At 39.1% G+C, this 14,287-nt stretch overlaps 4 protein-coding genes across 4 annotated transcripts in view; all 4 read left to right on the forward strand.

Moving 5' to 3' along the window:
* Nucleotides 1-5,853: 5,853 nt before the first annotated feature.
* LOC105269294 (uncharacterized) lies at nucleotides 5,854-6,718 on the forward strand. The gene is made up of 3 exons (XM_011309429.1): nucleotides 5,854-6,102; nucleotides 6,156-6,438; nucleotides 6,708-6,718. Exons 1-3 carry the CDS (start codon nucleotides 5,854-5,856, stop codon nucleotides 6,716-6,718), a joined length of 543 nt encoding a protein of 180 aa, XP_011307731.1.
* Nucleotides 6,719-8,582: 1,864 nt separating this feature from the next.
* LOC105269295 (uncharacterized) lies at nucleotides 8,583-9,116 on the forward strand. The gene has a single exon (XM_011309430.1). The coding sequence runs from the start codon at nucleotides 8,592-8,594 to the stop codon at nucleotides 9,114-9,116; it is 525 nt and encodes a 174-aa protein (XP_011307732.1). The 5' UTR covers nucleotides 8,583-8,591.
* Nucleotides 9,117-9,962: 846 nt separating this feature from the next.
* LOC105269297 (odorant receptor 13a-like) lies at nucleotides 9,963-11,414 on the forward strand. Its single transcript, XM_011309431.1, has 5 exons — nucleotides 9,963-10,220; nucleotides 10,279-10,881; nucleotides 10,957-11,064; nucleotides 11,121-11,273; nucleotides 11,340-11,414. Exons 1-5 carry the CDS (start codon nucleotides 9,972-9,974, stop codon nucleotides 11,397-11,399), a joined length of 1,173 nt encoding a protein of 390 aa, XP_011307733.1. The 5' UTR covers nucleotides 9,963-9,971; the 3' UTR covers nucleotides 11,400-11,414.
* Nucleotides 11,415-11,810: 396 nt separating this feature from the next.
* Nucleotides 11,811-14,287, forward strand: part of LOC105269298 (uncharacterized) — an 8,237-nt gene continuing 5,760 nt past the window's right edge. The window contains exons 1-5 of the mRNA XM_011309432.1: nucleotides 11,811-12,135; nucleotides 12,235-12,837; nucleotides 12,903-13,010; nucleotides 13,067-13,219; nucleotides 13,279-13,340. Coding sequence (XP_011307734.1) covers nucleotides 11,860-12,135; nucleotides 12,235-12,837; nucleotides 12,903-13,010; nucleotides 13,067-13,219; nucleotides 13,279-13,340 — 1,202 coding nt within the window. The 5' untranslated portion in view covers nucleotides 11,811-11,859. The remainder of the gene's footprint in view (nucleotides 12,136-12,234; nucleotides 12,838-12,902; nucleotides 13,011-13,066; nucleotides 13,220-13,278; nucleotides 13,341-14,287) is intronic.

Genomic DNA, 14,287 nt, shown 5'->3' on the forward strand with positions numbered 1-14,287 from the left:
TTTACACTCCATCCTCTCCTTTGTTCCTCATCCCCCATTCACTATGTCCCTCATTGCCTGTTGATACGTTTTTCTGGGGCAAGAATCGAAACTTATCAATCTCCTGGTCATCAAGTTGACTCATTAATTCAATTATTCCTCCAATTTCCTATTAAAACTGATGAAAATCCATTCATCACGTGGATTCACTCGTGAGACTACTGCGCAGCCCAGTGCGCAGCGCTTCGTATTTTATCGAAATATTTTCATTGCGGTAAATCCCAAATAATTTAATCGCCACAGCAGGACAAATCGTCAGATTTTCATCCTGATATTGACCGAAAAAACACTGCAGCGGATTAAATCTCTCTAGCTCCCCAATAATATTATGACATCAAGCCAAACGGAGAGGAAAAATTCCGGCTTTGTTCCACTCCAGAAAGGATTGACGATACCAAGAGAGACGAGGGAGGCTGGGGTCACTCCCATCGACATTCTGCCATCCACCATTTAGCTTTCCCTACAAGCCAACCCTCATATCATTTGTTCACGATCGTTGACTAAAAGAAAGCCCAAGGGATCCTTTCCCCTCCGACCATCTAAGATAGTTCGTCCCTCGAGAGCTGATTTTCCCATGTTTACGTTCTTTTTCAACCCCCCTCTCCCGTTGTTGCGCTTTATATTCCACTCTCTATTACCCCAGGTTCCCTTGACCGGTATCACCAATATTGCCTGTAAAATCTCATTGTTTTGAGTGTCTTCTGGAAGACGCTGCCCCCATTGTCCCCACGAGAGCCTTTAACGATGCATTGTTCACTTTATCATTCGCCATGTTTTTTCCTTCATAAAAAATTCCAGCTATATTTTTGAAGAAGAGGCATTATAACCTGTACTTTTCATGGATTCCAATAACAAAAACAACAGCGATACCCTAATGATCGGACAAATGTCTCATTCAAACTCTCCACCTCAGGATGTCATCCTGAACTTTTCAGGAAGCATCTCCAATATCCCTCTCATTAAATCGTAACATGACCGGGTGAGAAAAGATGAGGTACTCCATGAGAGAGCCACAGGCCGTTTGTAACAAGGGTGAAAAAGTTTTTCCTTTTCCGATGCATTATAATACCCCAAGGTCCCTCCACCGGAGTTTCCAGATGGAGGGGATCTTGTATACAGAAGCGTCGCGTCGTGGTGACCCTCTCGACCTCGTCTCGCGAGTCTCCCTTCAACGCCTTCACTTCAACCCCATGTTTTCACCGCATACCCTCTTTCCACTCTTCCACCCTCACTTTTCAATTCCCATTCATCCCTTTTTTTTTCATTTTAATTATGACTTTTTTTTTTCTGTATACCGATGCATCGGGTAAATTAGCGCGTCACCAATGAGATGGGCGCGCAGCACCGTCTATTCATGGGAATCTAATAACTTTTTATTGAGAGAGTGCGAGCGCAATTAGTCTGGTGGAGTGCACAAAGGCGATCGATTGGGGTCAGGGTTTCAGTTATTTCAGCATAAATATGGTGACACTTGAGGCCCTGGGAAGGTTTTGGGGAGGGTAGTGAGGGCCAGATGAAGGCCTGGGGAGGTCTTATGGAGGGCGTCCAGGGCCAGATGAAGGGCATACGCAGGTTTTAAGAGTGCAATTAGCTGAAATTAGCTCCGGGAAAATTCCCCTTTCATAAAAATATAATTATCGGTATGGATTAAACCCTTCTCCACATGTTGCGATACGACAGGTAAATGAACCCGACATCGACGATACCCAGGAGACCGGAGCAAAAGCTCTCAAGTCTATTTATGGAGACCTCATAACTTTTTATTGAGAATTATGGAGGTTTAAAGGGAGAGGATGTGCCAGTGGAATCACTCAGCTGCAGGAAACCACCTCGATTGATTGAGATGGTATAGTTAACCCACCCTCAGCGGAACGGCTATTCTATCCTACAAAATTGGATATTAATGGGAAAACTGAACGCAAGCATTCGCACCACATCGGCTCTCTAACGAGCACTCAGCCCCCGGTTATTCATTGAAATAATATTAACTCATCACTCACAGTCTTTTTCGCCATATTCCAGGGAAAAAAGGAAAATCTCTTGATGGTTATTGCATACCATTGTCCCAACGAGAAAATACTCCCAGTTAATCTTCCTCGGGAGAATTTTATTTTACATCACATACCAGTAAAAAACAATTTTTTCAGTTATCATAAGAAAAAATGACAGAGTATCTGAAAAACTGGCGAAATTCATTTCAGAATTATTTTATCGAGTCTGTCCATTATTTTTAAGTGTTTAAATGGTGTATTTTTGTTGCCGCAGTGGTGCGGATATTTTATGTACAGAGAGTTGTGCTTTGCGGATGGTGCAAAATGTTGGTGTAATCTGATTTATCGTCTCGACAACCAACAGTTTATGAAACTGGGTTGCAGATGGGGATGGCTGGAAAAAGTGGAGGTGCTTGCTTTGTGATTGCGGATTCGCGGGGGTGTGGTTGAGAGTTCATTAAAAATGAATTAGAACTAGAAGAGAAATACTTAAAAATAGGGGTTTGATGATGAGAATTATGGAGATACCGATAGAAATGCTGAAAATTTAAAGCTCCGGTGTCCCAAAAGTTTTCTCATAGCATCTGGCGATGGATCCGTTGTACTCCTTCAACACCAGACGATTTAATTTGAGTTGCAATGTAAAGGTGAAAGTGCCTCGAGGGCTAGAGTCCAAATGTCCATCAAAACACAAACATCCAACTGTTTGTGTTTTGACAAGACCAAGAGTAGTTTCATCCTAGTTGAGATGATTTTGCACTGGCACTATTTGTTGTTTCACACTGTTAATTGTTCACTCACTCCCTCGAGCATCACAAAATTGCCATTTATTCCAACGAAAATCGCTGAAAGGCATTCTCCAGCCTCACTATAAATCTCATCTTATTTAATTAAACTCCTAATATAGAGGGAAACATTATTTTGAAATGGCAAAGTGAGAGATGTTGAGTATACGTAAAATACCCGTAGATATCATCTGGATTAAATGGTAAATACAAGACGTAGGGGAATTTGCCAGGTTGTGTGTACACACCAGACAAATATCACGATAAATTAGAGGATATGCTTTCATATTTACCTGCTCTGTGTTTCATCAGTGATTCCAAGTTTTTGGAGCTCTCCGAATGAAATTCTCAGTCTGACGACTGCGACAATTAATTCTCCTTTTGATGTTCGTCTTCTCGTTTAATAATTTCCACAGTAGATATTCACATTCCGTTTTCTCGGTTGATTATTCAAAACATTTCTCGTTGTCGGGGTGAAATTATTTGAGATAATGAATGGCCTGGAAAAAGAACAAACAATTGTCACGTCACTGGTGAATAATGGTGTTAAGAGAGCGTAAAGATGTTGGGTAAAAAATTAATCAGACGGTGGAGAATTTTTATAAAAATTTTATTTCATTCACTTTGTGTGGGCAATCGTATATTCGGGGTGAATCGAAGGGTCTTGAAGTCTTGAAGTATTGAGCACTGGAGTATTGACAGGTAGGACGTGGTGAGAAGCTCCTGGAGGCGAAGTGAAGTCAATGAGAGTCGAGAGAAGACTGCACTCAGATCAGAGGGAAAAAAATTTCCCTTCGGAAATTACATGGCATTATTGTAATAACATTGAGGCAATTTTCCTCGGTGGCTGGTGATTTCAAATTGTTTTGTACAGTCGATGATTGGTCGGGCGAATTACTCGTAAAGGGGTGGAGAGAATTGGGGGGTGAAGTTGTGGCTCTTACGATCGGTTATAAGATAATTGGTTGACTGATGTCGGCGACCCTGATGTCGTCTAGGTCCAATCCTCTATCGATTCCAGGCAATCGATAACCCTTTGATTTTGACCTGCATTTGAGGGATGAAAATTCATCTGAAGAATTATGAATTTTTATGAAATTTTAGGAAATTTTAGGAAATTTTAGGAACTTGCCCTGTTTATTATTTTAATTTGAAGTATTTTCCTTCGGTTTTTTTAATGATGATTTTTTAATTATTCTTGATGATCCCTGAATCCTGATCCTTGAAATCTCCGACTGTCTTTGACACTTGGAGTTTATGAATTTGAGTTTTCAGAGGTTCGTCGACAACTTCCTGAAACGAAACACAAGTATTTGAATTCTCGGTGAAAAATATCTTGAGACACTGGCACAAACTTCACGTCTCGTCAATCCAGAGGTGTGTTAAATCTCGGGTGACGGTTGACACCTGTCACATGGCGGAGCTCCTCGAGGAAGTCGGGACGACGGTGTCACGACGGAATCCAGGGCTCGACTGTGCACCTCCTGTGGAAATCAATTTTTTTTTCTGGGAAAATTGATCTCGATTACCTGTCGCGACGTTGACAATTTTTGCCGGCGCCAGACAACGATTTTTTTATCTTCGTATGCAGCTAAGTTCGTTTGAAAAAACGGGAGACTATTTCGATAAACGGTGGAAAAAAAGTTTATCGGTGGGTGGTGGGAGATATAACGAGCCCTTGTTAAGGGGTTAAATGATAACTCCCTGGGGATCGATCCTCAACCCTTTCATCTGTCCTTGTCTCGGTGAAACTATAGACTACCTATAGACGCTATTTTTTTTTAAATTTCCAAAATATCCGATGAAAATTGAAAATTCCACCCACCGCCACCCGTCACGCCCCAATCGACACATCATAATTTCTTCCTCAGAATATTTTGACAAAAATAAATCGATGAATATTTAATTAACGTCAAAAATGAATTTTTCAAATTAATGATTAAATGTTCATGGTCATGTTCATGATAATCACTGGCAGTCATATTCCTTTACCCACTATCATAATTCCAATCGTCGAATTTCTGTGGAGTATCTCTCATGCGGCAATCGATATGCCACCGACTGACCTAAAATAACAGAAGTTCATCGACATATTTAACTGCACCATCAGAAATCCTTGGAAAATTCCTAAATGATTAATTAAAAATAAAAATATTCACTGCAAAACGAACGTCATAAGATTACATTACAATGGACCCAAAATTTGGGATAAATTGTGTCATCACAGGAATTGAGAGTAGAAAAATGGAGGAAAGATCGAAATGCAGAAAGATTTCTGGACAGATAATCATAAATTTCTGCATTGAAATAGATTTAATAACTGACTCATACATATTAATCCCCAAAAATGCACGACTCTCCATGAACCGAATCCCCAGAGCGGTGAATATCCTGGAGTATTGGGGCCTGAAAGGTCAAAAGAAAGAGAAATATAATAAAAAATTGTCTTCATCCGTCATATTAAATGATAGCAATAAAAACTAGGAATCGTCAGCACTTGAATTTTGAATGGTCACGATTTTTCAGCCGATTTTAACCGTCAAAATAGTCTGAGCGCATTGTTCGGTATGATCCCACTTTGAATGCCGAGATTACACTTGGGAATGTCACTTGGAGTTTCATTGTATTCGGTGCTCCGGATGGCAATACCAGCAGTATGTACATCCTGCACTCCAACCCAGACTCCACTTGCAATTGTTCAGATCGTAATCCCAATAGTTGCACAGAATAAGAGGTGCGAAGAACGCTGACGAGTGAATTATCGGTAATCAATCCAGTGGTATCAAATCCATTCGAGAAGAAATGAGACAAATGAAGCGTCGAAAATCCGAGTGATACGACCAAATCCCTCTCCCTTCATCACAAAAATTGTCTACCCTCGATAATTCATTGCAGAAAAAGGAGAAAAATCGGTTGAAAAATTGGTAGATTAAGAGGTGTGTCTTATTCATGACTCCCTATGCACCTATTACCCCCGAATTACCCCCAGTAATTCGTTAAGGCCACGACATCAGGGCAGTATCAGTCTGTTCTTCAAGATGGCACATTCAGTTTGGAAGCATTACGAAACCTGCGACGAAATAGTTAAAAAATTACTTCAGTACTGTCCAATATGGCGGGAATCAAAAATTCAAAGATCGTTAAAGATTTTTTTGCAGTTTTACGCTATTATCGTTAGTACGCTCGTATCTTATTCCATATTTGTGGCGGCATCGAGTGCTTCAGATGTGACTTCTGTAACAGAATATCTCGCATCAGGGATCGGTCTCATGATCCTGCCAGTCAAGGTACCACTGGTATGATTCCCAAGATATTCATCCCTAACACTTGCGATTTTAAGCTGGCACCCACTGTCATTTGTAAAGACACGTTTATGGAGATCTATGAGCAGTTGGATATGGATTTACGTAATTATTGCAATGACACAGCGATGATAACGATGGAGATGGCAACGTTGAAGCTATTCGGTTCAGCAATGAAATTTTATGTGATATGCTATAGACTTCTGGTGCTGAATTACGTTATCATTCCTCTGATGTTCATGATCTATCAGATATCATTCAATATTCGACCGATTATATTGATGTTCCCTTATCCAGGCTCATACCCAGATAATTTCACAAGCAATTCAATTATTTTTATCATGGTGTATATTGTGATGACTGTGCATCTCATAGTTGGAGCTTCTACTTCTCTCGGGGATGATTGTTTCTTCGGACTTGTCGTTTTTCAAATTACAATTATATTGAATATCATATCGAATAAAGTGGCAACAGCTAATTCTAATGATGAATTGTTACAAGCACTTCGAGAGTGCATCGATGAGCATTGCAGATTGATATATTACAGTCGAAAACTAGAACCCATTTATGCAATGATCATTCTATCACAGAGACTTACTGATGCTATTATACTTTGTGCTGTTATATACCAGATGCATGAGGTTTCAGTGATCATTTATCATTACATTGTCTTTATCAATTGGCATTTTATACTCAAAATTATTGACAGCTTACGGAGCTGGGGGTGGGTCAATTGATTATGGCATTTTCTTGGATAATCATTAAATTTATGCAACAATTAGCTTACGGATGGTACGGTTCACTCTTAATCTCAGAGGTAAAACTTTTCAATTTATTTTTAAAACTCCATCTCTGGTAGTTTTTGTAATTAATTCCAGAGCGAAAATATGCAGCATACGATTTTTTCCTGCAAGTGGCCAGATTTTTATAGTAAAAAATTCATGAAAAATATTGTGTTCATTCTGCAGCAAAATCCAATCACCATAAATGCTTATGGATTCTTCATTATCTCGATTCCTATGGCCTCATCGGTAGAATATTATGAAATTATGATTGATTACAGAACAGATCACGTTTTTGAAGTGCATCTTTTTAACCGCAGGTGATTACAGCATCATTTTCCTATTTTTTTCTCCTGCGATCGATTGATCAGGAAGAGTGAAGACATGTAGCTCGAGATCCATCAGATATCGCTGACAGTCCACGATCAGATATTAAATTTTACCACAGTGATAGATACGATAGAATTAAACAAATCGAGGCAACTAATAAAAAACAAATTATCTTAATTAACTCGTATATATTTTAATTCGATCCTTCAAAAAATCCTGCAACCCTAGATGACGACTGGATTTTCTGGATCAGTAATCGGTATGTCATATCCCTTCTAGGTTATCACAGCATCAATTTCATATTTTTTCTTACTGCAGTTGTTCGATCAAATGGACTAGTTATCATGTTATCCCAATCCTGTATTTAATTAGAGCTCTTTATGTAAACGATAATTGTCGATTGTCCCCAATCGCCTGCACTCGAAAAAGTAAAAACAAGTTGTTGTCTTGAAATTTATTTTGATCGGATGTGGGAATCCCCCAATTCTATTTCCACCGCGCATTTCCCTGACACCGAAATCCAATGACACTTCAATAAATATTTACAATAGTTTATTATCCATAAAAATACATAGAAATTGAAATAGACGAAATAAAAAATTTTCCTAGTAATAAGCTAATGAAATAAAACAAAATGGAGACAAATGTCCGCTTCAAGCGACGAAGAACGACTGCGCTATGATGAAACCGATAATTTTTCTGGATTCGCAACAGCGAAACGAGACTATCGATTTCTGCCTAACATTGAATGAATAACTTACGGTAATTTACTTATCAGCCCAATCTCGGGTCTTTAGAGTCTGAAAAAAATTTGATGGCTTAAATGACTATTAACGACTCTACAGACTACTAACGACGAAATAAATTGCAGTATGAAAAGACCCTCCAGGATGTGCGATTTCGTTCTGGAGGAATACAACACTTGTGATAAAATAGTAAAAAGCTTGCTCCAGTACTCTCCAATATGGTGTACAAACGGGCATCGCCGTCTGATGAAATCATTCCTAACGTGCTACACCTCAATCTTCGGGACAGCTGTGAGTTACGCGATATTTCTGAAAGCCTTAAGTTCTCCAGATATGAGCACAATGACGGAGTGTCTAGTGCCAATAATCGCCCTGATCGCTCTCATATTCAAGGTAAAAAACGAATTATCAATTCTCATCAATGATCAAGAAGACAGGCACGACAATTGCATCTGGATTAATCCCTCGAAGATTTCCCTCAACATTCTGATTTCAGCTGATTCCAACAGTCACCAATCAGAGGACATTCATCGAAATCTACGAACGATTGAACAAGGATTTGCGATTTTATTGCGATGACAAAGCAACGATAACTCTGAAAAGGAAAACACTCAAGATGTTCAGTGCATCGATGAAGTTCTTGATGACCTGTCTCCGGATGCTGATGCTCAATTACATAATTATTCCACTTGGTTTCATTACTTATCAGCTAGTAGCTAACAAACGTCCGGTTGTACTGATATTACCCTATCCAGGTTCCTATCCTGAGTGTTTCACCAATGATCCGATTATTTTTGCTGGTGTATTCTTTCTCGAGGCTGTCAATGTCGTCGTGGGTGCATCAATCTCTCTCGGTGCTGATTGCTACTTCGGATTAATTGTTTTCCAAATGTCTGCTATTCTGAATATCATGTCGAATCGGGTGCTGAGGGCTGAAGCTAATGAAGAGCTCTTCGTTACACTGCGTGAGTGCATTGATCAGCACTCTCAGCTGATGGACTTTGGCCACCGGTTGGAGCCGATCTATGGACTCATGATTCTTTCTCAGAGGCTGACAGATGCTGTTGTCCTCTGCGCTGTTATCTATCAAATACATGAGGTTTGTACAGATGAATTGAATCTAAATGGATCAACTAGTTGATAGATTGCAGATTTTGACATGAGCAAGATGCTCATGTATTCTTCTTGGATTTTCCTCAAGTTTCTTCAGATCGTGATTTATGGGTGGTATGGCTCCACTTTGATTTCCGAGGTGAACAGATTTTTTAAGATCATTTTCATGTCGAGATTTTATCACCCTTTTCGATTTCAGAGTGAAAACTTTAGCACAACGATTTATTCCTGCAAGTGGCCGGATTTTTACAACAGAAAATTCATGAGTAATGTCGCACATGTCCTGCAGCAGAAGCCCATCGCGATAAATGTTTATGGATTTTTCGTCATATCCATCCCCATGGCTTCATCGGTAACGTTGATTCGTCGAAATGACAAAATTATTTCGCTTACAATTAGCTTGTGTTTCAGGTGATTACTGCTTCATTCTCGTATTTTTTTTTGCTGCAATCGTTTGACCAGGTGGAGTGATGGAGGGGCAATACTGAACATAAGAAAATAAATACATTTTCTGTCTTCAATTGTCTGCACTTGAGAGAAGTAGAAAAGACCTCTTGTTTTCTTAAATTTATTGTTTCCCGATTGGATCATCATTTTCAAGCTCTTACTCTGCGCCGCACACCTCGCGCGAACTTTAGATCTACATGTGAGTCTATCAACTCCAATCCATAAAATACAAAAGACTATAAGAGACAATTAACTCCATGCACGACTGATTTTCCAATTATTCCGTACAATCCTCCCAAATTCATTTCTGGAAATCGAGTACAGTCAATTTTCAATCGATTACGGTAAACGATCTTCATTACTAATTCAATAAGATCTGATTCATGAACGACACAGCGAACTCACGTCACAAGTGGATAGCCAACAGTCTAGAGTTATGGGGAAAGATCTCCTGAAGAGTTACACGTCATACGCTAAAAATGTTAAACGTATATCAATAATAAGTGGAATATGGCCCTCAGAGAAACCGAACATATTCTACAAATCTCTTCCATACTTCATCATATCCGTGCTCCTCACCATTTCCTGTGCCACCATGAACTTTGCGTACGTCAACATCCACAACATGAATCGTGTGATGAAGGGCATGAGCATCTCCTTGAGCTACCTGAATGCCATCATGAAGGTATTGTCTGCATTTCAGTTTATCATATTCAGATCGAAGATATTGCAAAGCATTTCAGGTGATTTGTTATCTAGTGCACCGCGAAAAGCTCATAGAGTTGAATGACACGATTAATGAACTCCTGAGAAGACAACAAGGAGACGAGCAATTACTGTCCCGTACTTTATCTTCTCTGAGGTTTTTCAAAGTCCTATCCATGCTGCTCATGTGGTCCGCCTCAATCGTCGTTGGAATGTACTTCATCACTCCTTTGATGATAATGATTAATCAATACAGTCACGGTGTTAAACCGATTCGGTACCTCTTGCCTTATCCCGCTGTTTATCCGTATAAAATTCTAGGTGGAAGTGCTCTTTATGCTCTTCATTATGCAATTGAAAGTTACGGATGCTTGTGTTTATTTTCAACAACAGCTAGCATCGACAACATTTTTGCCTTGTACTCTTCCCAAATAATTGGTCAACTACGAGCACTGACTTATGAGATGAAACGCTTTACGTTCAAGGTTGGGTATGAGAAACATCTTCAGGGATTGATCGAGGTACATCGAAAGCTAATACGATGTTGTCAATTACTACAAGCAATACACGGACCCATTGTCCTCACAATGATGGTCATAACTGCTATTATTCTGTGCTGTCTGATTTTTCAAATCAGTCAGGTGACCTCTCGATGCGAACTCTCGCCAATGAATTCTTCCCATCAAAATTCAATTATCATTATTTATTATTTTCAGATGAAGACTGTATCTGTGAAGCAAGTTATGTTTTTCGTCGTGTACATTAGTGTTAAATTATTGCAGACCTTGATATATGCGTGGGCAGGAACTCTCATTACAACAGAGGTGAGTGGATCTACCAGATTTTTAATTGGCGCTGATGAATTCTCTCTTCATTGCAGTGCGATAATTTTCGGAATGAAGTGTACGCAACTGGTTGGGAAAATCTTGGACTAAAATCAGCTGGGCATCACGTGAAAATCATCCTGATGCAGCGACCAATTCGCTTGAAGGCCTGCAGCTACACCTTCATTTCCATGAATCTCTTCACAGGAGTATGTTATGAATATGAATTATCTCACATTTCATTTGAAGATAACGAATGATTCTGCGGTTTTCAGATTCTAAATACAACACTCTCATATTTTTTCTTATTACAAGCGCTAGATGATGAACAATAATCCCCTGATCAATTATTCATGCGTTCATCACTGCGGCTACTCTCAAGGAATATTAACAATTATCAAAATAATTAAAATGTTCAATGTGATAAACTAATATGAGGAAGAAAATAAAATTCGAAAAGATTATCTTATAGCTTGACATATTTATTCTCGTAATAAGTAAAAACTGAAAAACAGATTAGTCACAGCTGATGAGGAACTGATCACAAGTCTTCAAAAGGGAGTAAACGAACCTGGGGACATCATGATAATACATACGTAGGTTAAGCAATCGATGAAATTACATCGTTGGCAATAACAGCCGACGACAACCATTCATTATTCACTTATTCCCTAATGAGTAGCTGCTACGAATACCAGAAAGAATTACGAAGATAGCTCATCTGAGAACAAGTACAAACTGTTCAAAGCAGAGAATACACTTTTTCATTTCCATGAATTGAAATAATTTGTGAATATGGACATAAGTGTTGGAAATCCAGAGAGGGAGAAAATAAGACTCAAGGAGTTCCAACGTTTCAGGCGCAACCTGAAATATTGGGCGTATGTTAGTGGATCCTGGCCACTCCAGGATCCTCATTTCTTCTACCGAGCATTACCCTTTTTAATTTTTTTCTCCAACCTATACATATGCATTCAGGAATTTCGATTTGTTGTGGCTCATATCACAAATATTGGATTAATGACGGGAGGATTCAGTATGGGACTCAGCTTTTGTTCAGTACTTGTGAAGGTACAGAGATCGCTTCATAATTAATTCAATTAATTCATCTATCCACTTGGCGTGTTAATGAATTTTCATAGAGTGATATTAATGTCTCATTTTCTCCAGGTTGGATTTTTTCGGTTACACAGAGTGAAATTGATCGAGTTGCATGCGATCCTCGAGGCCTTTCTAAAGGAATCATTGGCTGATCACCATCAGAGATACCTTGTGCTGGAAAAATTCGCCACCTTTCAACGTTTAATGACGATACTTTGCATCTGTGTATTATTCGGCTGTGGTTTTTGCATCGCCGGTCCATTAATTTTTTTTATTGTACAAATAAAAAAAAAAGTCAAGCCCCTGGAGTACATACTGCCATCACCTGCTACGTATCCTTGGACCACGAGTGATGGAGGATTAATCTACCTGTTGACATTTATATATGAATCGTACAATGTGGTAACTCTAGGTTTCGTAACTATCGCAGTCGATGGACTTTTTGAATTCTACATTTTTAGCATTATCGGACAGTTCAAAGTTCTGGGCTATCGAATTAGCAATTTAACAGTTGAAGACAATCCTCATGATGTTATTCGTCAATGGGTTAAGAGATGTGTAATGCTCAAAAGGTGCAGTCATATGTTGCAAACAACTTACGGACCGATTATTTTGTGGCAGGTGATCAGTAACTCAATGATTATCTGCATGGTATTATTCCAAATAATGAGTGTAAGTTCCTCTCCTTCTTCTGCATCTTCACTGATAATTCACTAATTCTTTTTGCTATTCTCCAGATGACGAGTGTCACCCTTGGAAGATATGCACTGACTTTCGGGTACACTGGAACGAAAATAATTCAAACTTACATTTACAGTTGGGCTGGATCTAGTCTGACAGCTGAGGTGAGTTGATAAATCAATGATCAATATCCATTAACGAGCACAATTGATCTGAGCAGAGTGAAGCGTTGACACAAGCCGCTTACTCCTGCAATTGGCAGAAAAAAGAATATCAACGAGTGAGAACGTCAATTTTAATAATCTTGACGCAGAAACCTCTCATCCTTGTCGCCGTCAGTTGTGTTTATATTTCATTAGACATGTTCCTCATGGTATGCTACAATTTTCCTCGAGAGATAGATCAATGATGTACATGAATTTTTTGTTGCAGACATTGAACACAGCTCTGTCTTATTTCTTCTTGCTGCAGACATTTGACCAGAAAGCTTCATAGTACCCAATTCGTGATGATTCACAGTCGAACATGTTGATTGCTCTATGATAGGATTATTCAGTTTTCCTTGTATCTAGGTTCAATACTAATCACTCATTACCAACTCCTGACTCTCCCAATTCATTTACAGATTTTTTAGTCGCATGCATTCCCCTCGTATCATTTGTAACGAATCAATCAGTCAATCACTCCATGAGTTTCTGATCAGGTGATGATGAGTTCGTCTGCATTCCCAATTCGTATTATCATTCGATTTTGGAAGACTCAAGATCAATACCAGTCGTGAGGTTTTCATATTCGATACTGATACCCCCAATCCATAGACTACCGAGAACGACTATAAGTCATAATTAACTGCATGTCCAATCTTCCAATTACCTGGCCAATTCTACCAGAGCCACTTCTCAAAATCGACATTCATTCAATTTTTGATGGATTACCAATTGCAAATTGACTTCATTTCTAATTCAGTAAGGTCTGATTCAGCGATAGACAGCGGACTAGAATGGAATGGGCATTGATAGTCTGGAGTTCATCAGAATGGGGAAAGATCTACTGAAGAGTTACCAATCATACGCGGAGAGTGTGAAATGGATATCAATAATAAGTGGAGTTTGGCCTTTTGAAAGAGTCAACATCTTCTACCGATTGCTTCAATATTTCGTCGTCCTCATGCTCCTCGGTATTTCCAGTGGAGCCATGAACTTCACTTATGTGAATCTCCACATCTTGAATCGTGCGATGAAGGGGATGAGCAGTTGTTTGAGTTATTTGAATGGCATCATGAAGGTATTGTCTGCTTTTCAGCGCTCAAAATTCGTACTGAACAAATTGAAAAAACATTAATATTCAAGGTGATTTGTTATGTAGTGTATCGTCAAGAGCTGAAAGAGCTGAATGACACGATCAATGAGCTTTTCAAAAGATGCCAGGGTGATGATCAATT

This window comes from Fopius arisanus, unplaced genomic scaffold, assembly GCF_000806365.1.
Source record: "Fopius arisanus strain USDA-PBARC FA_bdor unplaced genomic scaffold, ASM80636v1 scaffold00066, whole genome shotgun sequence".
Classification (NCBI taxonomy): domain Eukaryota; kingdom Metazoa; phylum Arthropoda; class Insecta; order Hymenoptera; family Braconidae; genus Fopius; species Fopius arisanus.